Source organism: Carassius carassius, chromosome 27 (genome assembly GCF_963082965.1).
Source record: "Carassius carassius chromosome 27, fCarCar2.1, whole genome shotgun sequence".
Taxonomy (NCBI): Eukaryota; Metazoa; Chordata; class Actinopteri; order Cypriniformes; family Cyprinidae; genus Carassius; species Carassius carassius.
Window position 1 is genome coordinate 19,427,067 of NC_081781.1, and position 24,958 is coordinate 19,452,024.

At 41.5% G+C, this 24,958-nt stretch overlaps 1 protein-coding gene across 2 annotated transcripts in view; it reads right to left on the reverse strand.

Annotated features, from left to right (window-relative positions):
* LOC132106947 (adenylate cyclase type 1-like) overlaps positions 1–23,519 on the reverse strand; it is a 48,979-nt gene extending 25,460 nt beyond the window's left edge. Inside the window, exons 1-4 of one of the 2 annotated variants that reach the window (XM_059513056.1) lie at positions 22,494–23,513; positions 17,541–17,690; positions 8,300–8,418; positions 6,513–6,624 (exon numbers count right to left, since the gene is read on the reverse strand). In XM_059513056.1, coding sequence (XP_059369039.1) covers positions 6,513–6,624; positions 8,300–8,418; positions 17,541–17,690; positions 22,494–23,111 — 999 coding nt within the window. In that variant the 5' untranslated portion in view covers positions 23,112–23,513. Of the gene's footprint in view, positions 1–6,512; positions 6,625–8,299; positions 8,419–17,540; positions 17,691–22,493 lie in introns of both variants that reach the window. The other variant, XM_059513057.1, reaches the window with a different exon arrangement.
* Positions 23,520–24,958: the final 1,439 nt, after the last annotated feature.

Consider the following 24,958-nt stretch of genomic DNA (forward strand, 5'->3'; position numbering starts at 1 on the left):
TTTACATATATTACTACTAGCTAGATGGAATATTGATTTGATAGGGGTCTGATAATTCATATATCTCTCCGTTCGAAAAGACGTGATTGTCAAGATACTAGGCTGCTGCTGCTGTAGGTGAAGGGAGACCGCTGACAGACCAGGCTCTTGTCTTCATGACAACAATATCTATACTTCATGTTGAACATAAATATAAAGCTTACTGATAAAGGACACCGTCAACAGTATTGACGGCAAAATAGACTATGTTTGACAGGTGCAATATTTGAAAATTGATAATTATTTATTTATTTTTTAAATTACATTTATATCTGAATTTATGTCAACCTATAGACTTTCAAACATCAAAATGTCATGAATTAATATGTATTTGTGTACAAAATTACATATAAACATATTTTCCTATTATATTTTGCCTGGAAACGCTTCCAACACGCGCGCGTGTCGCGTGAAAAATAGGCGTCGGTTCTATTTCTAGCAAGCACGCATTTTCCGCGCAGCTCACACAGGCAGTCTGCAAGCTCTAACCTGTTAACATGGGAGCCGAATTAAAAACTGACACGCCACGCAGCTGAGACGCTTGCGCCACGCATCCAGTGAGTCGCCGGCCTCAGTTAAAATGAGTGAGGAATGTGGGGAGCGACAGAGCGCGTGTTCCAATGAACAACAACTCCCATGAGCCTACGCTCTTTCCCGACGTCATCAAAGTACGTCTTATGTTATTATTTTGATTGAGTGACCCCTGGTGGCCAAAAATTCCATACTGTACGTTTAAAACCAAACTTAATTTTCTACACTTAATAAAAATGTTTGGGCTCAGTAAGATTTTATTTTTTTAATGAAATACTTTTATTCATCAAGAATGCATTAAATTAAACAAAAGTGACAGTGAAGACATTTATAATGTTACAAAAGATCTAATGCAGTTATATTAAATGTTCTATTTATCAAAGAATCCTGAAAAAAATAATCCACAAAAAATCAAGCAGCACTATTGTATTCATTATAGATAACAATAAGAAATGCTTCTTGAACACCAAATCAGCATGTTAGACTAATTTCTGAAGGACCACGTGACCAAAGAGACAAAAAGAGACACTTTGTCAGATTTACAAAACTACAAACACACCCAGATGCTGATACAACCTTCTGCAAATATATCAGGATTAGGCCCTCCACATTGATTAAACAGAACAATAAAACACTTTAAACTAAAGAGAGTGAGACAAACAGAAAGATAGAAAAGAAGAAACTCTACAGATCGAGTGTTCTATTTCATTAGAAATGCACCATCTGACACCACAGGGCAGGAGGAGACTGTGGGAAACCCCCTGTCACAACACACACACACACACCATCTGTGTCAGTCATTTCCAACTGTTATCTGAATTTCAAACTGTCAAACTTGAGAATAGTTTTAGCTTTTGTGACAGAGAGCTGCATTTCACAATAAGTTTTGCTTTTCTCTGGAACAGACTGTATTTAACCTGAGATTTACACTTGCTGATTTGGGGATACAGAAAGACAAAGTGAGCCATGAAAGGAAAATTACAAAGGTGAAAATGTGAAGCTAAACTGCTTTTATCTCTTTCTAATACACAAGAAACCACAGTTCCCTTTCAGTCGGTCATGCTCGACGTTACGTCAGAAAGAGACTGACAAATGGGGTCTCACCCAAGAGTGGTAACAAAACGAGTCAGTGGTACACAGTGTACCTTGGTCTGTGGGATTTGCATCATGAGCTCCACCCCACTGTGTGGGTATATAAGGAGCAGCGCGACCAACTCACATTCTAGCTTTCACTTCAGAGCCGAGCACATCTCCTGCTGTTTTCCCTGAAGTGCTTACAAAGCAAGTCAGCTGGTGTTGGTGTGACGGCGTGATTCAGTGGTTCGTTAAGAGCTTCCTGCCTTCAGCTCCCGCGTTCCCCTGAGCGCTTCAGCACCACTGAAAGAGCTTCTAAAAGAGTTCAGGTTGTGTTTGCATCTTTTTAAAGATGTCTCATGTTCTCATTGCGGGGACATGACCATCTCAGTGTTAAGATCGAGACTTGATTACCTTAAAAGGTACAGAGACCCCTCTGCCACACCCCATTCTAGCTCCTCTTCTCGTAAGAAGGCTACTTCGGCTGGTGGCCAAAGTGATCTGAGAGTTACCATGTGGGCTTTCCCGACGAGCCAGCCTCCTCGCTCCACACCCCCTCACAAATGCCGCAGCCGGTTGAATTTCCAGATAAGTTTGCTGGACCCTCTCGGGTTCCTGACATCTCATTCGGGGCTCGGGAGGAAGACCAGATGTCGATCGCCGCATTACAAGGTGGGCTTGAGTCCTCGGGAGATGAAGATTCGGCTGCGTTTCCTTTCTCAGGAGTGCTAGCGTTGCCCGAGTCTGATCCCGAGCTGACGGCCGTGCTTTCCCAGGCAGCTGAGAGCATCGGGCTTGAGTGGAATCCTCCACCCTGTCCCGAGCACTCGAGGCTGGACGATTGGTTCGTGCTGATTGCCAGCACCCCCACTGGTTCCTTCCTTTCCACAGGTGCAACAGGAAGTGACCAGTTCATGGAAGGCACATTTAACTGCCCGAAACCGTTCTGGTGCTTCCTCCGCCTTCACTGCCCTCGATGGCGAAGCGGCCAAGGGGTATGCTGGGATTCCCCCAGTGGAGCGTTCTGTTTCAATGCAATTGTGTCCTCAGAGCACCTCCACATAGTGTGGTAGTCCCAAGCTTCCCACCAAGTCCTGTAAGTTCTCATCCATGCTTCTGGCCAAGGCTTACAGAGCTGTGGGTCAGGCCGCTTCTGCACTGAACACCATGGCCACCCTTTAGGTTTACCAGGCCAAGGTGCTCAAAAAGCTGACGGGGCAGTGCTGACCCAGAGGTTTTGCAGGAGGCATGCACTTTTTTGCAGATTACTGCATGCTCCTTGGGTCAGGTGATGTCCACTTTGATGGTCCAGGAGTGCCACCTATGGCTAAACCTGGCAGATATGAGGGAGTCTGATCAGCCGCTCAGAAGCAATCTGAGGCTATCAAGCATATTCTGCCCCGGTGGTCTGCTGCTGCTTCCACACTGCCACTGGCGCAGCCACCTCAGTCTGCTCATCACTGAGGGCACCCCACTGTGGTCTCCTCCACTCCCGCTCGGCCATAGCAGCAGCCTTCACCCCAGCAGCAGCGAGGAGATGGCTGCAGAAGGGCAGTGCAGCCCGTCTCTGCCCCCAAACCTGCCAAGCGTCAGGCCAAGCGGCGTTCCTCATCCTCCTTGAATCCTTTGTTCTCATTTTCTTTTTGTTCCGCCACTGGCCCCTCTGCCAGATGCCTCTGCCACAGGCTGGGGCATGCAATGGGCATGCTGCATCAGGTTCCCGGACAGGACCCCGACTTTAGTGGAATGTAAATTGCTTCGACCTGCTTGCTCTGCACTGCTTCAGGGCCCTGCTGAGGGACAAGCACATTCTAGTCCATACAGACAACACTGTAACGTACATCAACCATCAGGCCAGTATACGCTCCCATTGCATGTTACAACTCTCTCACCATCTCCTCTTGTGGAGTCAGAAGCATCTGAGGTTGCTTCGTGCCATTCATACCCCGGGGAGGCTCAATAGTGCAGCCGACGAGCTTTCACGTCAGCAGCCTCACCCCGGGAAATGGAGACTCCACCCCCAGTTGTTTCAGCTGATTTGGGAACGCTTCGGAGACACTCAGGTAGACCTCTCCTCCCCAGAGAATTCCCACTGCCAGTTGTTTTACTCCCTGACCGAGGGCACCCTTGGCACGGACACACGGGCGCACAGCTGGCCAGTGCGCCTGCGCAAAAATGCGTTTTCCCCAGTGAGCCTTCTTGCACAGACGTTGTGCAAGATTAGGGAGGACGAGGAGCAGGTCTTCATGGTTGTGCCTTTTTGGCCCGGCCGGACCTGGGTCCCCGAACTTGTACTCTTTGCGACAGCCCTTCCCTGGCCAATTCCTCTGAGGAAGGACCTTCTTTCTCAGACATGGGGCACCCTCTGGCACCCGCATCCCAATCTTTGGAACCTACATGTGTGGGTTCTGGACGGGTCATGGAAGGTTTAGGTAATTTTTCACCTCAGGTGGTAACTGCTGTCACTTCGGCTAGAGCCTTGTCAACCAGACATGCCTATGCTTTGAAGTGGAACCTTTTCATCACTTGGTGTTCTTCACATCTTTTGCTTTCTCATAGTTCAGGAAGTGTTGAAATGAAGGCTGTTTCCTTCCACCCTGAATGTCTATGTGGCCGCCATTTCAGCTCACCATGACCCTGTTGATGGTAAGTCTCTTGGGAAGCAGGGTCTGGTCATCAGGTTCCTGAGAGCGACCAGGAGGCTACATCTGTCTCACCCTCATCATGTTCCCTCTTGGGACCTCGCAGTGGTTCTATCTGCATTGCAGAGGGCTCCCTTCAAACCCTTGTTATCAGTAGAGCTAAAGTTTTTATAATTGAAAACTGCACTCCTGGCGGCTTTGGCTTTGGTTAAAAGGGTCAGGGACCTGCAGGCATTGTCAGTTGACGAATTGTGCTTGGAATTCCGGCCGGCCAACTCCCATGTTATCTTGAGACCCCGGCCTGGATATGTGCCAAAAATTCCCACCACTCCTTTTAGAGATCAAGTGGTGAACTTGCAAGCGCTGCCCCTGGAGGAGGCAGACCCAGCCCTGGCGCTGCTCTGTCCGGTACGTGCGCTCTGCACTTACGTTGACAGAACTCAGTGCCTCAGGACCTCAGACAAGCTCTTTGTTTGTTATGGAGGCCAGCAGAAGGGAAAGGCTGTATCCAAGCAGAGGTCATCCCACTGGATAGTGGATGCTATTGTCCTGGCTTAACAGGCTCAAGACCTGCCATGCCGCCTAGGGGTGAGTGCTTACTCAACTAAGAGTGTAGCCCCCTCCTGGGAGCTGGCGCATGTTGCTTTGCTAACAGACACCTGTAGAGCTGCGGGCTGGGTGACACCTAACACATTTGCGAGATATTATAATCTCAGTGTAGAGCCCATGTCCTACCAGGTACACACCCCTTCGGGACAGTAAGGAGCCGCTTGCTGAGCCATTCCACTTCACATTCTGGATGCATACGCTATTCCCCTCAGATGAGTTCCTCAGTTCAGAACCCTGGGTTCCTCCAGCACTTTTGATGTCGAGCACTTGTGTGCATGCCCCATCGCTCAGCCCTGTGTTAGACTAGGTGCCTCCATGTGTTGTGATTCCCCTTACTCTGGGCAATCCCACGTGTGTATTTCCACAGTAAGTCTCTTGGTAGTGTGTGTCTTTCCCTTGGCAAGCACCTTGCCAGCTCTGTTGAAACTTCCACACTGCGGGCTGGGTACCTCAGAGTTTCATGTGTATCACCACCACATGGTTGATACCTACCTTTGTAAGTCATCCTATGAGCAGGCAGCCTGCTAGCATATGTCCAGCTGGAATATGCTACCCAGTGCATTCTGTGTCAGGTATAGGCCCTCACATATGGGTCACTGGAAGACAGCCATGTGGCATTTTGTAAGGGACCCCATTCGTCAGTCTCTTTCTGACATAACATTGAACATGACCGACTGAAACGAAACGTCTAAGTTACGAATGTAACACTCGTTCCCTGAAAGAGGGAACGGAGATGTTATGTCCCTTTGCGACATCACTGTTCCGCTGAATGGCCGGGTCACTGGGCTCGGCTCCTCAGCGAAGACTTGAATGTGAGTTGCTTGTGCTGCTCCTTATATACCCACACAGCGGGGCAGAGCTCGCGATGCAAATTCCACAGACCAAGGTACACTGTGTACCATTGGCTCGTTTTGTTACCACTTGAAGGCGATTGGGCTCTCGGGTGAGACCCCATTAGTCAGTTTCTTTCTGACGTAACGTCTCCATTCCCTCCTTCAGGGAATAGGGGTTACATACATAACCTAGGCGTTTTACTTGGATTGATAATTACAATGCATGATGAAAAAGATACAAATAATGCAAAAGCCTCTAGTAAAAGCTGCAGTTGTAATTTGCAGTTATTCAACATCAAAGACACACATGTAGGATCTCAGACAGCACCTTTGAAAAATGCAAACACCATCATAGCTGTCAGGATGGCAATTTAGCATTTACTGTGAGGGCCTGCTGAAATATTTACTATTGTTTGCTAAGACAAGTATCTCTGTTACTATTGTTAGGGATCAGAACAAACCCTTAATCTTTTATTAAACATCTGTGAATAACCTGTCTTGCACAGTTTGTTCTGTGAACATTAAAGACCAGATATCACTTCAATTATTGCTCTTTGTTCAGGATAAAGTGTGTTAACATTTTTCTAAGTGATCAAACTTATGATTTTTATGTGCCGGAAAATAAAATGAATGAGAGACTGTACATATGTGTATATATATAAATGGGGATTATAATTATAATGCTGTTTAGCATATTGCAGTCAGACTGTGAGCAATCATATGTTACCACATATGCCCACTGATTTAAGATTCTCTCCACACATATGTAAATAGCATTACTTACTGTAGCGAGTTCATCAAACTTCCCAAAGAGCTCGTTCAGCAGTTTGACCAGTTCCTGGGCTGTGCACTGTGAAGCCAGACTGGTAAAGCCCACGATGTCTGCAAACAGGATGCTGCACAGAACAAGAGGACAACAGGTTATGGTGATTCACAAGAGACCTTACTGTGTTACACCTACACTGTTCTTTGTATCGCCATGTGGACAACTCACAAAAAAACAGTTTCATCTGAAACATGATTTTGAATGAACATTAAGTATATGGGGTCTATTGAATCTGTTGGATTTTTTTCATGAAAACATTACAGTCATTCAGATAAGCCCAGGCCAGAGGTCCACGGGGTGAGTTTGACCTAACTGAAGGGGCAAGGTTTTGCTCGTTAGTGTAGTCCAATTAAGCACTCAGCATTGTATCATTCAATTGTCACGTTGGTAGTGTTATTATTGTTAACAAAAACTAAATAAAAATGCAATGACAGAAATAGTGACATATCTTGTATGACTGTATTGTGCTGAACATTTGATTTGTGATTAGAGAAGTTGGTATATAGTGTAAAAAAAGTAACACATTCTAAGTTGTAAAATAAAACAGAGTCTTTAGAAGAAAATACTATTTCAGTCTTTTAAAATTTAGCTTATTTCAGTGTGTTTTTTGTCATTTCTTTGTATTATTTATGCAATTTACTTGCAATTTCTGAGTGAAAATAATGTCTACACATTTTTTTTCAGCGTATGCCACCAGAGAGAAGTATTGTTTCATCAGAAGATTCAATTATGACATTTTGATAAAAAATTGCAAGGCCAAAAATAAAAAAAGAAAAAAAAATTTGATTACATGAATTTAGTAAATATAGTGCATTCTCATTTATGCTGACTTCAGTCAAGTAAAATGATCACAAATAATTTTTTTGTTTTACTCTTAGATTATGTATTACTGAATATAAAGATTTCACATTTTATAACAACCTTAATTAAAATGAAAATGTGATCATCTAAATATAAACTAAACTTTAAAAAACTAAAACAAACAACCACTTATATCAGCTAAATTAAAAAGGACTCAAACATGAAAGAAAACAAAAATGTAAATTCAAAACTACAGTAATATACAAATGGCTCCAGAGTCTTTAGTTAAATGGCATTTCTGACTCAGGTTATGAGCTCAATAAAACCTATATCTCGAAACTAAGCAAACATGGCAGCAAGATATGAATGACAGTACAAACATATAGCTTTTATAGCACTCAGAGATAAAGCCCACTCTTCATCTTTGATCTGGAGCTGGGCCTGCATTAACCTCATCTTTTAGACAGTCAGTTAGTCATGGAAAAGTTACTTGCATGCATCATCTTTCACTCACCAATCTCTTGGCTGGAACGGGTCTTTAAGATGGCATATGTGTGTATGTGCTATTGTTTGAATTTGCCCCTAGCACTGCCTTGTTCCATCTCTCGCTCTCCATCTCTCTGCGTGTGTGGGCAGTGTGGGTTAATTGAGCAGCTTTTGAGTTGATAGCACTAGCGCTGTGGGCGCCATACACGCTGTGGGAGCTTTGGTTGGCAGCCAGACTCAGGAACTTAGACGACTGCGTGTGAGTGGAGAGTTGTTGACTCTTATTGACTCACTGATTCAATATTCACAATCACAATTTAAGTACAATGGAATTGACACTGTCTGTCTAGTCTGGAAGAAAACTGTGTGTAATGCTCTCATCCTTCATTCATGGAATAAGTGAGGGTTTTCAACATGAATGGTTTGATTGTTGAAACACACTATCGTTCTTTCTGTACCTGACGTTGTCATGTCGTTGGATGTATATCTTATGGAAGATTCTTTCTGGTGGCTTCAGGAAGTCCTCCTTCATCTCCATGGCAACATTTCTGGGCAGCAGGCTCATGAGAAGGCGTTCCTGTAATGTTTCCATTACATTTTAGGATAAACAGCAAGTTTCCGAATGTCTTCAGTCAAGTTGAACTCTTTTTCTCTTTTTAAAAAAGTTGCCAGCCACCAACAACATTTTTGATCATTTTAACAAAATTTTCATGGCTCCCATAATAATTTTCTGTATTAATATCTGACAAAAAAAAAACAATGTTAACAGAAAAAAAGGTAGGGTTCCAAAACTGTCATTCCAAACCCATAAGACACTTCGTTCATCTTTGGAACACAAATTAAGATATGTTTGATGAAATACGAGAGCTTTCTAACCCTCCATAGACAGCAATGCAACTACCAGGTTCAAGGCGCAGAAAGGTAGTAAGGACATCGTTAAAATAGTCCACCTGACATTAATGGTTCAACCTTAATCTTATGAAGCTACGAGAATACTTTTTGTGTGCAAAGAAAACAAAAATAACTTTATTCAACAATTTCTCTTGCGGGACAGTCTTCGATGTCACATGGAGCTTTTGGGCCTGGACAATTGCCTTGCTGTCTATTTAGAGTCAAAAAGATTTCAGATTTCATCAAAAATATCTTGATTTGAGTTCCGAAGATGAATGAAGGTCTTATGGGTTTGGAATGGTATGAGTTAATGACAGAATTTTCATTTTTGGGTGAACTATCCCTTTAATGCATTTGGTAAGTTGTGGGTAAGTTTCATAAAAATAAAAAATTAAATATTATTTTTTCAGACTGGAAAAGTCCGAAAGGCCTTCAGAACAAATATCAAAGCACAGATGGAGAAGATCGCTTCAAGAAACACTTCCACAATCCTACACAACTTACTGGGTCAACATTTTATTTGATAAAGCTGGGCAGTTTTTTGCACATACGTTATTTTACATATGCATTTGCTTACATATGAAACCGCATGTTTCTGCTTCTTTTTCATCTGTCATTTGATCTGGAGATTCAGTACTCTTTCAGAAGATCTCTAATAGCTCCCCCTACTGTATAACCATATAACGTTAATGGTGGGGAAAGAGTTAAATTGAACTAGTTTAAAGCAGTTTAATAGTTTAAAGAATAAACTAATAAATAATTCTAGTACTCGGCAGAATTAATTTACTCATTCTTTAACATGATTTTCCACATAATTTAAAACAATATAAAGTTGTTAAAAATATGGGTCACAATTTACATTCATTTACTATTATTTTCGCCTTAATAAACGCAAAATTTTATGCTTATTAATACTCAGTAAGGTAGTTGTTATGTTTAGGTATTGGGATGTGTATGTAGAATATGTGTTTTATAAGTACTAATAAAAAGCCAATATGTCAATAATAAGCATGCTAATAAGCAGTTAATAGTGAGAATTGGTCCAGTTATTAAGGTTAATAAAATAGTGTTGCCAAACTATGAAATAACACAAATGGGATTAGAAGAATTCAGCAGTGAACAAACATGACCAACAAATCAACTCTAACATATTTTAGATTAAGACTGTTGTTTATGTAAAGATGCAAATATGTAATTTATGTTACATAACAAATGTGGAAGTCTCTTTAAGTAATGTCCACCACAGACATGGAAATTTCCAAGGGAAGCCGGGCCTTCCGGTTAGTCTTCAAATTGACGTCATGACTGAACAGCTCCATAAAAAAATCCCAGCAAGCCATGCCACGTGTGTTAAAAACCCAACAGGTCGCTTTGTCAGTCCCTTGCACTCAAAAGTTGAGCTGAGAGTTGGGTTGAGAGTTTGTAGCAGCATCACTATAATTGTCTAAGAATTTTTTAACTTAATATCATTAGTGTCTGTTTCATATACATTAGATGTTTTCTTTTTCTTTGATGACCAAATCATTGTCAAGTTTGTACTACACTGAGGAGCGTGGAGAAGCAGGAGATTTCACAGTAAACACCAACATGGGATACACAAGGATGACAGAATCACATGTTGACAAGGGAAAATGGCACAGGCTAGAACTTAAATAGGGCAGATAACGAGGGGCAGACAGGAGAGCAGGATGAACTAATGAGACACACCTGGAAACAATGAACAATCAGAAACATGAGAAAACACAACACAGACAGTCCAGAATCCTGACAATCATAGCTATATGGAACTAGATATCTATGTGCAGCATAATCATTGTAAAATATGAATTTGTTGCTCAACAAAATTATTTTTATCACAGTTATGAAAATTTGGGGGAAAATACGATTTTTCTTAAGATTCCTTGAATAAGTTCAAAATAACATAATTTCTTTTTAATAGTGCTGTCAAACTTTTTTTTTACATTATACTTTATATAATATATGTACGTGTAAATACATACTAAATATATATTGTATGTGTGTGTATTTATATATACGTACATAATAAGCACACATACTATGTTAACAAAAACTTTCATTTTGGTTGCGATTAATCGTGATTAATTTTTTGACAGCATTAATATATATATATATATATATATATATATATATATATATATATATATATATATATATATATATATATATATATATATATATATATATATAGTGGTGGCCAAAATGTTTTAGAACACCTGACAGATCTGAAATTATTACCTTTTTCCCTTAACCTTCATGAAACATGCAGATGGTTGTTCAAAGCACAACAAATATCACATGAAGTGAGTCTTACTGTTTTTATCCACTTTTAACTTTGATATTTGGTATGGCCACCTTTTGCAGCAAGTATAGCATCACATCTCTCTGGTATAGAATCAATATATTTCCTGAGAACAAATGTTATCCAATGCCTTCTGAAACTCAAGCAAAAGGCTTTCCTTTGAATGTACAATAGATCTGTCTAGTTTTCTAACTTTGCCCCAAATTTGCTTGATGGGGTTAAGGTACAGACTTTGAGGAGGCCAGTCCATAATTTTCAATGTTCCAAGCAGATTGCTTCATTCGCCGGTAGTTCTGGCAATGATTCATTTTATGGGTATTATAATGGCCAATTCAACCACAACAACTGAAATCTCTTAAATATGCTAAGTGTTCCAATTATTTTGGCCACCAATGTATATTTTTAGAAGTAGTCGTAGTAATAGTAGTGTTAGCTTTATTATTATTATAAATAATACTATTTACAATTACTATTAGTAATTATTATTATACTTTTTTTTTTTTTTTACTATTTTTATTACGATTTATAATTACTACTATTTAAAGCACAAAAAAATATAGAAGTTGAAACAAAACATCCATGTCTCTCTGGCCTCCCCCTTTCCATTTAATCAGAATTTTTTTTTTTTTACTCAAATATTCTCCCTCCTTGTGATTTAATTCATCTTTGCAAGAAACTCTCAAACTTTTAGAATCAATACATTAGCCTTTCTTGCTGAATGTGCACTTTAGTGCACATAAATGACAGATCATCTGTAAGTCCAAATGGAAAGATGAGAGACCAGTCCATATCTCTGCAGTAAGTGCACACGTGTTGTGCGAGAGATTGACTGTCAGAGAGAGAGTTGTGCGGTACAGCTTGGTGTGATGTATAGAGTGGGTGGTGTTACCTTCTATTCAGGGAGTTTGTTGGGTAGGAGGTGGATGAGTCATGTACAAACAATTATAACCAATTTCAGTCGCTAAGGAACAAGGGGAAAGTGTCCTCTCCACTTTAGTTTGTATGAGTGTGTTTTGCATCTTTCCATCTTATGCCCCTCTCCACTTCATTTATAAATCATTCAGTAATTATCCACTGCAATCTACCCAGAGCTCAGTGAAGGGAGATAAGTTATGCTAATGTTGCTATTTGATTCACATTATTTATCATTGATGTAATCCACAATGACAGCGAAAGATGAAGCAGTCTTACTGAGAAATACAGTGGGATGGTGGATCTGGCTTGTTCTGGTAGGTTGCCACTTCAAAAGAATCTTTGAATAAGCGCACCACAATCTCCTGTGTGTGCCTTTTTTTCCAGAAATGTCCATTCCGCAATATCCTATCGCAATATCGCAAATTCCGCAGATATGGCAAAGAGTTTGCTTTAAGTATATAAAGTCCTGTTTCATTTAGTATTGGGCTTATACAGTAGATGTGCTGCTGAGTATCTAGACAGAGGAATGGAAGTTGTTTAATATATTCAGGCTTTGGCTTAACTGTCGACACCGTGTCGAAATGTCAGTTTCGCGTCAGCCATCCATAGATTTACCCTGTGTATTAGATTTAATACATGACAGTTTCGTTTTTCCATGGCTCCTTCGTTCCTTCCGGCAGCATATCATGACAGAGGACCCAACCAAAACAGTTAATTCTGCATGTTTTCCTCTCCATTTGTTTTCTGGTTTCCATTCAGTGTTTTTTGTTTCCATAGTGTTTCCTTCCCCATGGATTCCCTTGCTGCAAAGTTCATCTCCCTTGCCGACAAAGACCTTTCCCTATTGGAGCATGCAGTTGAGTTCTGGATCGGTGCCAATTACCATAAACCCATCGACCTCCTAGACACCACTGGACTGAGCTGGAGGGAAGCAACCATCTCGTGTCTGGAGAGTGTCTGCCCCTGATCCGGAACACGGCCAGACCAAGAGCTCAACCCACCATCTCAACACAGCGCAGCGTGCAAGTATGAGTCCAATGCTGATGGATAGCCAGAGCCCGTCACAACCAATGAGCCATCGCATAGGAGTGATCAGGAGCTGAGGATCGCCACAGAGCCAGAGCCTCACAGATCATCAAACCAGGTGTGAGAGGTGGCTGCAATGCCCACCATGAGGAAGAAAGCGGTGGACAGAAAGAGTGTGGAGAGAAGCTCCGCCCCCTGCGCCATGGCTGAGGGTGAGCTGAAAAGGTATTTGGGAGAATGCAAAGCAGAGAAAAATTTAATTGACTTGTTCACTGACCTGCCCCCTTTCTTTCCTCCTCTGTTGGTGAACTCTGTCCCTCCCATCTGAAAAAGCCCAGAGAAAGTTCCTGTTCCCATGTCTAGCCCAGAGAAAGTTCCTGTTCTGATGTCTATCCCAGAGAAGGTTCCTGTTCCCACATTCAGCCCTGAGAGGGCTCCTGGTCCCAAGTTAAGCACGGTAGGCTCACAAATGACCACCCAGCCACACTCCCCTGCCTTTAGCCCATCAATATGGTGCAAGCTCTGCTGGTCTGCCTGTCGACCTGGCTCATCGGCTCTACATCTCCGCCTCGGGCACTTCAATAGCTTGTTCCCACCTGGTGCCACATGCTCTAAATCCATTCTGTCATCTCCCTGGCTTATTCCTCTGTCTGATCCACCCTGGCTCTTCCCTTTTCCTCCTTGGCTCCTCCCTCCATCCTCATGTTTCCATCCTCCTCCTGAGCCTTCACCCAGTTCCCACCCGTCACTCCCTCTGTTGGTTCTATGGCACTTCTGGGAGGGGGCAAAATGTCCGGATTGGTCTGTCTTTGTGTTTCTCCCTCATGTGCCATTATTTGGTCCTTCCAGTTCCTGTCCTCGTTGTCTCTCAATTAATAATTCTGTTCATCCGTGTTCCTCCCAATTGGTTAAATCATGTATTTAGTTCCAGTCTGTGCATTCCTCATTTGTTGGGTCTACCAGTTGTGTACGTGTGTCTTCCTTCCCTTCCAAGTGTGAATTTACCTTGTGTGTTGGATTTAATAAATGACAGTTTAGTTTATCCATGGCTCCTTCATTCCTTCCCGCAGTGAATCGTAACAGTGACAGCCTTGTTTGAAAGTTGTAAAAAAAAATGTATACTCTACCGTTAAAATGTTTGTGGCCGGTAAGATTTTTTTATGGTCTCATATGCTCAACAAAGCTGCATTTATTTTAATAAAAGCATAATAAAAACATTTATTTTGTAAAATATTATTACAATTTAAAATAAATATTTTCTAATATACAGTATTTCAAAATGCACGTTTTTCTTTTACGTACGGCAGTGTCATATGATCCTTCAGAAATCATTCTAAAATGTTGAATTGTTGCTCAATAAACATTTATCAATGTTGAAAACAGTTGTGCTACTGAATATTTTTGTGGTATAGCTGTTATAGTCATGATCTGTTTTGGTTTAGTTTTCTGTGATTCCCTTTCTCCTGCCTTGTTTGTTTCTATGGTTTTTTATTAATTTGCTCATTAGTAATTATTAGTTAACTCCCTCCACCTGTTTTCACCTCTTCAGCTGCCTTATTTAAAGCCTTCTTCCTGTTTGGTATTTTGTCCATTCTCATTTATTTTTATTTGTTGATCTAATGTGGATTTATTTACCTTGTCTCTGGGATTTTCTAATTAAAATACCTTTTTGTTGATCTCCTTCATCCTTGTACATTTGTACCTCTCTAGCCCATAACAGAATAACACAGTTTTTGCTGCCTTTTTTTCCCTTTTTCCCCTCAGTCAACATGGACAATCCTAATGTTGCCCTATTATACCTGGAGCAGAGGGACCGCTCCCTAGAATCTCACATCAGGGATTTTTTTGGAATTGGCATGCCTAACGCACTACACAGACCACTCGTTTTGTGTGTTTTACATCTCCAGCCTCAGCGAGCGATCCAAACCACGCCTCTCCGGGATCGGTCCTCGGGATAACTTCACTACATATGTGGAGTGGGTGCTGGAGACCAATGGACTATATTTCTCTGCCTGCCCCACTGGTGAGGACATCTCCAGTCCCACTCCCAAAGCAGGGACCAGCCAGCTCTCATCCTGCTGCATGGAGCCATTTCCAGAGCCCACGTGAGCTGGCATCACCGCCAATGAGCCTATCATCACCCTGGAGCCCGAGTCTCAATACCGTTTGTCCAGTCGCGTGAGCCGGCAACACCCCTAGGGAGTTCTGGTGGAAATCGAGGGCTTAGATGGAAGCCCTGCCCACACTCCCGCCACTGAGGGTGAGAGTAAAGTACTGGAAAGTACTATGAGGAACTTATGGACATTTTCCAGATGGATTTAATAGACTGGTTTATGGAGGCATTACCCAGTTCTCCTGTGTCTCTGCTGGTTCCGCCCAGCCCTGAATCGTCTGCGTCTCCACTGGTTCCACCCAGCTCAAGTCTTCCTGTGTTCCCTCCCAGCCTCCCTCTCCTACCTTCTCTTAAACCAGCCAGTTCCTCAGTCCTATCTCTACTGGTGCCTGTCACTCCCTCAGCTCTCCCTCAGTCAGCACCATCTGGGCGCTCTGATCCGCCTCAGGACTTCCAGTCTCCAGCTCCGCCTTGGCGTGAGGATCCCCTGTCTCCGCCTCCAGCATCCAAACCCTGGACTCCACCTCCTTCGACCCATTGGCTCTGCCTTGGCTTTTAGCTCCCTCTTCTCCACCGTGGCCTGTCATCCGACCAGCTCTACTGGGCTCCCTCTTCCCTCCGGCTCCGCTGCGGTCATCCAGAGCCCCGCCTCCACCTTGGTAGCCTGAGCCTTCAGCTCCGCCCTGGCCTTCAAGATCCTCCATGTCACGCTGGCTCTCTGTCTCCTTAGCTCCATCCTGGGCTCCTCATCCATCGGCTCAGTCTCCATCAATCTGCCCCCTGGTGTTGTCAGCTCCTCCCTGGATACTCCCTCCATCCACTCTGCCCTGGCACTATGGACTATGCTCCCTCTCCATTGCCTGCTCCTTGCCTGCCCCACACCCTCCTCCTGAACCCCCACCCTCCATCCTCTGGACTTTTTTGTTGGCACAAGGAGGTGCCATTCTGGGAGGGGGCGAACTGTTATCCCCTCGTCAGCTGCCTTAAAGTCTTCCTGTTTGATATTTTGTCCTTTCTCGTTTGTTTATTTGTTGATCTAATGTGGATTTATTTACCTGTCTCCTGGATTTTCTAATTAGAATACCTTTTTGTTGATCTCATTCATTCTCATACATTTGTACCACACAAACAATATCAGGTTCAAAACTTTTTTTTCAATAGGCGTGTTACCAATAACCCTTCAAATTTCGCAAATTGAAACTGCGAATTGAAAATACTCCTAAAGGTAATGCGTCAATTTAGCAAAAACGCCTATATATCACAAAAAAAAATTACGCTAACATGAGGTGGTTTTTCAGGTGGTTTTTCTCAAACACTTCATACGTGGCTGCTCTCCAGTATAAGGGGCTTTCCCTACCATTAATGCTTAGACAGTTTACACTGCACACATCTGAAGCCAATTGCGGCCACACTAGTCAATGTTTGTGATTATTCCAGCCACACAGCACACGTTTCTGAAACGGCTCTCTGCTGCTTCTGTAAAGATACACACATAGGCCTCCTATAAATACCATACCAAAATCCGTTGCCATGACTTATTGTAGGTGGCAAATGGTTATTTTTTTAGTCGTATAACATTGGTTAATGGAAACGCCGTCATTTTGCAATATTTTTTTATAGAAATTTATAAAATATCACCAAACTTTTGCAAAAATCTGTAATGGAAACACGCCTATTGTCTTTACTGTCAACTTTGATTTAAAGGGTTAGTTCACCCAAGAATGAAAATTTGTCCATCTCATACTCACGCTCGAAGCATCCTACTGTAGGTGTATGTGACTTTCCTCTTTCAGAATAATCCAATCGAAGTTATATAAAAAATTGTCCTTGCTCTTCCAAGCCTTTCAATGGGGTAAGCGGAAGTAATAAACTAATGTAATAAACACTTTTTTTTTTTAAATAAACAGATTTTTAAGTCATTACTGTTTAATTGTAATTAATTGAAAACATTAATTGAACTTAAATTCTAATTCAACTTGTATCAAGCTTTTTTTTTAAACGTACTGTTACATTTTACACAATAAAGTATACAGTAAGAAGCTAAAAAGGATATTGAATTATTTCAATTTGACTTATAAGTTTACATTTGCAGTTAGTAAGTTGAATAAAAATGCTAAGCCATTACTCACATTAAGTAACATCGAGGGTTTGTTCTGAGGGGCTTTTGGTGGGCTATAATAGCATTTAAGTTGCATGCAGCCTGAATACCAACTAAGTCAAGCTCCTGACCATAGACACAATCTCACAACTGTTTTGTGTGTCTTAGCATACATGCATCTGTGTGTGGAAATGGGGGTGGGGGCATGAAAGCAATCTTGCAAGGTAAATTACCTGTCCAAACTGCAACTTTTAACTTGTGGGAAAAAATGAAACATTGAAATCATGCAGCTGTTCATTTGCATGTATGCCAGTACACGTGTCTTGAAAGTCTGACCTGTTTCTCGTTCTCATCCTCTAGTTGCAGGCGCTGCTGGATGTAGTTTCTGGCTTGTAGGAAGGCCTTCCTTTGGGCGCGCTCAGTAAGGACTCGCACAAACACACCCGACAGATTCACGCCAACCAGCAACACTGCATTTGCTACCAGCTACGAACACAGAGAGAAAAATAACAGGGTCTGTGTAACCATCTCTGTTTATCAGACCATGCTGAAGGATTCTGACATTTAAACAACACATCAGTGACTTAATATGAACTTTCAGTGATTAGGAGTGGCGTACTGGTAAATGTGTGTGTGTGTGTCTGTGTGTGTGTAAACGGGAGTGAAAAATGGGGGCAAAGAGCGAAACTAGCTTGAAGGAGAGACAGAAACAGATGCCAAGAATGGGGGCAGAAGGTTCTTTTTTTAAAATCCATCCTGAGATGATAAACTCCAGTGCGGAGACAAACACAAACCCCCCACGCTAGATAGCCAGAGAATCTCTACGGATTAGCCTCTGTGACCAAAAGAATCAGCAATTGCTTGGCTTTTGAGACACATCACTTCAAATGGGTGCATATTAAAGGCTTTGAATTGTTCATTCATAGATCAACAGAAATTAGATTAACCAGAATCCCTTCAACTGGTCTACAGTATGCATTGTTTTAAAGGGGTCATATGAAGTTGCTAAAAAATAACATTATTTGGTTTATTTGGTGTAATGAAATGGGTTTATGCGGTTTAAGGTTAAAAAACACATTATTTTCCAAATACTGTACATTATTGTTTCTTCATGCCCTGTCTTTCTGAAATGCGTAGATTTTTACAAAGCTCTTGTTCTGAAAAGTGAGGTGTCCTCTGACTGGCCAACTATCCAGTGGGTTGTGATTGGCCGAATGCCTGAAGCGTGTGATGGAAATATTACACCCCTTACCATACTGTGATGCCATATCCCGTTGTGACGAGACAAAACCAATAAGACCCATTACAAATGAGGCATTTGTAGTATCCAGTCGGGACATAATTACTTATTACAATGACTTACTGTATTTTTTAGCGTTGCATTGCATCGCGCTGCGTAAACATAAAACCATGTCTGTATTTGTAATCGTAGAAACAACAAACAATTAGCACGGCTCTACACTGCTCAAACTCGCGTTTGAATATTCAGACTCAGTGGCAAATCCTTTAAATATGAAAACGTACTTAAAGGCTGTGAATCAGCATTATTTGTTAGAACACCGGCATTGTAGGCTTCTCTACCAGGAAACAGTCCTTGTCTTCCATAAAATGTGCATGTATCTGAATATTTAGTTTGAACTGTTCTGGTTCAGTGTTATAAATACAACTTAACCACTGATCTCTAGTTGTGTCCTCTTTTGGAAAGCCAAAAAAAAGTAGTTTCGCTTACACAACGAAACAAACAGGGTCTCCACAACATGATGGTGGCGGCAACAATACTACAGTAAGAATAATAGTTGGGCAGTGTTATGCAAATCTTCCTACACAGTGATGTAGACATGTGGGGGCATGTTTAAATGAGGCATTTTAGGAGGGCGTGGACGAGTCTTAATTTTTATGAAGAATATGTCTTTGGGTTTGAGACTTTAGTCTTTGCAAACTTTAGTGATCTTATCTATTCACAAACAGCTTGTAACACTCCAAAGAGAGAGGAAAACTTGAAATCGCATCATATGACCCCTTTAACAGCCCCTTGTAAATGAAAATGAAGGCCATTTGTTAAATAGCACAAAGCAAGGTTATGAGGTTTACAAATTAGCTAACAAGGCTAATAAGCAATGTGGCATATGGAAGCCTGTTTTCTGCCATGGAATAAATATATATATATATATATATATATATATATATATATATATCTTAGACTTTTTTTCCACAATTCTGAGACAAAATAAATATGAAATATGAGATAAAAATATGAGAAATATAAACTCAGAATTTAAACTTTCTTTATTTAATTTTTTTTCCCCTCAGAATTCTGAGCTTACATTTCACAATTCAGGCCCTGTTTCCTCTAGTGTTTTGTTTTAAAAAAGCGTTTTAAAATGAAAATGATCCTCGTCTACACTGGCGTTTTCACTTCTTTTCAGAAATGATCTCCTTCCACACTACACAACCAAAAATGCATATCACATGACCATTCGTGCCAGTAAACCAATGAGCATGATGTTATTGTTTACACGATTTTCTAGGATATGCAAAGCGAATGTGGGCAGCCAAGACATCGGTTTCAAAAGTTCTCAAATTAAAACGGGGTCTGCAGCATTTTTAAAAGTCTCGATTCTCGATGTTCGAAAACTCCAGAGTAGCATAAACGACAGGCGTAACCGTAGCAAAATGTATGTTTTAAAAAGAAAATACACTAGTGTAAATGTACCCTCAGTGTTGTTGTTGTTTTAACAAAAGGTAATTTTAAATATTTTATCTCACAATCCTGAAAATGGCAAATTTATATCTTAAAATTCAGACTTTTCTTCTCAACATTGAGAAATTCTAAATTTATATCTCGTTATTCTGCAATTATATCTTGCAATTCTAGGTTTTTCACAATTCAGACTTTTTTCTTTGCAATTCTGAGAAAAGGGAATTCAGAGATATAAAACTTGCAATTTTGATTTTTTTCTATAATAATTGTAAGTTGTATGTAAAACTTTAAATAAGAATATCTAACTTTTTTTACATCTTACAGTTCTGAGACTCAAAAATATGAGTTTATAATATATCTCAGAAATTGTGAGTTTATATGACATTTCTGCATTTATATCTTACAAAACAGAGTTTTTAATCTCACAATAGTGTTTGTCTTGCAATTTTGAGTTTATATCTGAGTTTTAACATCCTGCACAACTCCTTGTTCAAGCTCTTGTTCTGTCCAGGCTGGACTATTGCAATGCACTCTTGGCAGGTCTTCCAGACAGTTCTATCAAACCTTTACAATTAATCCAGAACACAGCAGCAAGATTAATTTTTAATGAGCCGAAAAGAATACACGTCACACCTCTGTTTATCAGTTTACACTGGCTACCAATAGCTGCTCGCATAAAGTTCAAGGCATTGATGTTTGCCTACAAAATCACCTTTGGCTCTATTTATTTTTTTATCCAGTGGTTGAAACAATCTTCCATAGTGGCCAGTTTTAATATTTGTTTTTGGCTATTGATTGGTTATCACTGATCAAGGATTTAAAATCATGTGGCTTATAGACAGCTGACCGTCCTGTATCTTAATGCGATGTTCATCAAGGTTACGCTGTGACAGTCTGAGTGAAAGGGTTGTAAAAAAAAAAAAAAAAACTCATTAACTCAGCATGTGAATGGTGACACCTGTGTCTAGACGTGAAGTGCTCTTGAAGTTTGGAGAGCAATAATGAAATACTGTATCTGTGTGCTGTGCAATGCTGTTGTTTTAATGTGAAGTGGCATGCTGATATTTTTAGATTAGGTGTTTTTAATGAGTTTATGTTGATCCTCTTTGCTTAAGGTCTTTGGAGCATTTTGATTGGATTTCAGGCACTCTACCAGTCTTTCCGATGAAATCAAGGCTTAGTAGGTCACCAAATCTAGTCCCTGTTCTCACAGGTTGGTTTTTGATGATGGAAGCTGCAATTCCTGTGTGAGCGTTTGTCACAAACATCATTTAGCATCCCGCAAGGATGTAGCAAGACTTGTGAAACTGTCACAGCATTCGGTAAATAAGAAGCGTAGAGGTTACAAGCTGAACTGAAATCTGTCATTTTGTCAGTCTGCTGGATTAAATGAAAGGTCAATGCATACAAAGAACTCTCCATATTAAGATTAATATCTTGCCCTGTTTACAGCCTCACTCCTTTCATTTGATCGTTCTTGTTCTGTTTAGATTTACGCTGTTTAATGTCTCAGAGACACCATTGATGTATGTATAACAATAACAGTAGTGATATTGAAATAAGCCTCTTATTTTCATGTCAGTTTCTTAAATTTTGTTTCTCTAACCTAATCAAAACTCACTTCTGTTAGTGGAGCCTTATCCCTCTGTGACTGGTATCTATTTCAGTAATGTTGTTTATGTTTTTAATCAAAAACACATAGAAAACATAACCAGCTTCCATTTTATAGACATTTTCCAAAATGTATTTTATCTTCCATAGAAGAAAAAAGTCAATGGTTTGGAATGACATATGGATGAATGATGACAGATTTGTATTTTATTTGTATTTTTTTTTTTTACTTCTCTTTAAGTATCAGCCTGATGCTTAAATGTGTGTGTGGCGAGGGGTGGGTGGGTGAGAAGTTAAACCCCAAACAGTATATTGTGAAATGTTAAATGTGAAATAACATTTAAAATGTTTAGAAGTATTAGAATTGATTGTTAACAATTTTGTGGTAAAGGTACATCTCTGTAGCTTCATGCATGCTATTCCTGACCAATTTTTGTCTGAAACAAACTGAACTGTATAAAACAGTTTAACTGAATATCAGAGCTGCAGCCTTGTGTTTATGGCCAAAACTGTGCTGACATATATATATATATATATATATATATATATATATATATATATATATATAAGCAATGTTGGAAGTGATTTAAAATGGGCATTTAAAATGTACACAATTCAGATAATTATTTAATTTTATGTTGGCTAAACTTCAATGATTAAATTGTAAACGTACACATATTTTTTAATTAACCACTAACTGACTTTATGTAAATTTTTCTTAACTTAATTTTTCATAAAATAAGTTTGATAGGTTTCTAACTGACTGCTCTCTCTAGGAGCTGTCCATCCTCGGTGGTGCTGAAGTCAGACTGGCCTTTGCGCGCTTTTCACGCCACCTGTGTGCACTTGCAGTGCGTGCGCCCACAGACCTCATGCTCCACCGAGCGCGCAAATCGCTTGTGCATCACCCTATATGACACGCCAAAAGCAATAAATGCGATTTTTTTAGGGATGGAACGTGCAATGACACAACTTACCGGTGTCCACACGCGAGATCTACGCGCCGTTACCGATGTCGCCGTCACGATGAAGTGCGACGCAGCCACAAGGATGCCGAACAAAACCGCCAAAAGCGTCCTGACAGGTAGCAGAGAGTAAGCAACGAACGTAACGAGCATCAGCTGCCAGACCCCTTGCTCAGGTGTTGCGCTCGGTGCGTCAGGCCCCTGCGCGCCCTGCGCCCCGTAACCCAGCACGAGAGGAAACGGGCAACAGAGCAACGCGAACGTGAAGCTGAAAAGCAGCGCAAGCCGCGCGATCTGCTGCAGCTGCGTGACCTGCAGATATTTGACGTTGGTGACGATGAAGAGTGAGGTGAAGATGACGCAGTGGACCGGGTGCGAGCCCTTGGACATGGTGAAGCGCGAGCCAGCGGAGAGCAGCTCCACGAGCGCCAGCGCGGACGCGGCGAGGATGAGGATGGCCAGCGCTTTGAGCGTCGCGGTCTGCTCGAGTTTCAGGTTGTACTTCTGGAAGAGAGTCTCGAGCTCCTTGCAGTCAAACTCGCGCTCGCACGCTCCGGCCAGGCAGCGACTTTTCCTCCGCCGCGTGCGGACTCTGGGAAACGGAACTTCGTCCATAGCGGGGCCATTCATACAGCCAGAGCTCTTCTTCACAAGCAGCGCATGTCTGGCACTTAGTGGTCGCTGTCCTGGCGGCTACCGTCGTGCCTCGAGAAGGGCTCGCGCGCACTGACCCCAGCGCGAGACAGTTTCTAATCCGCAGCACGCGCCGCCACCATCCACAGGTTGGTGACTGTTGTAACGAGCGCCTCCTCTTTTCTCCCCCTCGCTCTCTCACCTCCCTCCTCAAGGCGGTATCCAGGGAACAGACCACCCGCTGCGTTTGCTCGGCACCAGAAAGAGGTTAACATCGATCGCCCAGTGTCGGGACTCCCCTCTCCGCATCCCACAGCTGCATCTCAGAGCCGCGGCCGGATCACGCATGCGCAATGTCAGCGCGAGATTGAGAAACCAGGCACGTCTCCCAGTCCTCAAAAAAGATAAGACAAGACAGCAGCGCAGCTCTGACAGGGCTCGTTTTAAATGGGAAAACGGCGAGCAGTAGGGCAGCCTCCGTGTCTATGAAACGAGCGAACGATGTTTTCCTTTTCGACTCACTAAAGCCGAAATGACCCAGGAGAGTATACCCGCCGTGCGCCTATAAATAGCGCACTGATCAGTGGCCTTTTAATTAAGCACTTTAATTCCAGCTCGTGCCTTTGTTTGGAGTGCCGTTACCGATCCGGCGGCGGAGCAGGTGTTGCGGATTACAGATCGCATTCATCTTTTATTCTCGCGCATCTGCGGCTAAATTGATTACCGCCGGGTGCCTAAGTGGATTTTTACGTTGGGACAATGGGGTTGAGGATTCATGATGAGCTCCTTGTGTTCACTTGGCTGCTGTTAAATGGCCCCTCGGACCCTAAACCCAGAATAGAAGCAGACTTTTGGCGCTGTTAGGGTCCCTGACAACTTTCAAAACACATAAAGTTATTGTTATTTAGTTCGTTTCTTTTATCTCATTGCTAGGACTGGTCACACCAAAAACAATACATTTCAGTCTAAGAAAATTGTGCGTTCACGCCACAGCTAATAACAATACAGGAAAACACTTTCAGAAAGGCTGATGGAAGATTAACACATTGACATTCTAAATACATCCAAAATTAAAGTGTGCACTGTTCAAATAATTTTAAGGTTATCTCCCGTTGGTGTGGATGTTCCATGTCTCGCTTCTTGTAAGAAACCATACGCTACTGAGTTCATTCTATAAATGTTACATTTGATGTGAAATCACATTTGAACTATATCATAGAGTTTTCCCAACAAATATTTTTGACAAATTTGCACTACACTTACATTCATTTTTTTTGTTATTGTTTTTGTCAAAACGTTTGTATTTTGTGTATTACATACATACAGTATTTATTTTTAAATGCACAAACATGTATACTAATACCGATTATGGTCCAACACACATCATGTCAACAGCTTAAACATTGTTCAAGTGGTTTAAAAACCGGAGAAAAGTTTCACAATTTCAAAATCACAGGAATGTTGTTTAATTTGTATGATAAGATTTCCAAAAGGGCAGTTAAATCATGCGAAAAGTCAGGGTTTCTGCTGGCTATTCAGTGCAGCAGACAAATAACCCAGAATCATCTTGTTTTAGTAGCTCAGTATCAGTAGGCATCAAAAAGACATCATTCAAACCATGACACCAAAGAGGAGGTTAGATGCGTTAAAATACTGAATTGTGTGTGGGTTGTGTGGCAAAGGAGCATGCTTGTATTATTTATGAGCGCTTGATTAAACACGACTGCAGCTTGTGCTATAGTGAGTATGATCTGTAACTTTATATCCATCTGGCTCCAGATTTATTGTGAAGATGCCATTTATGCTCAGTAAATACATTTCAGATAAGCCGAGCTGGCACTCAA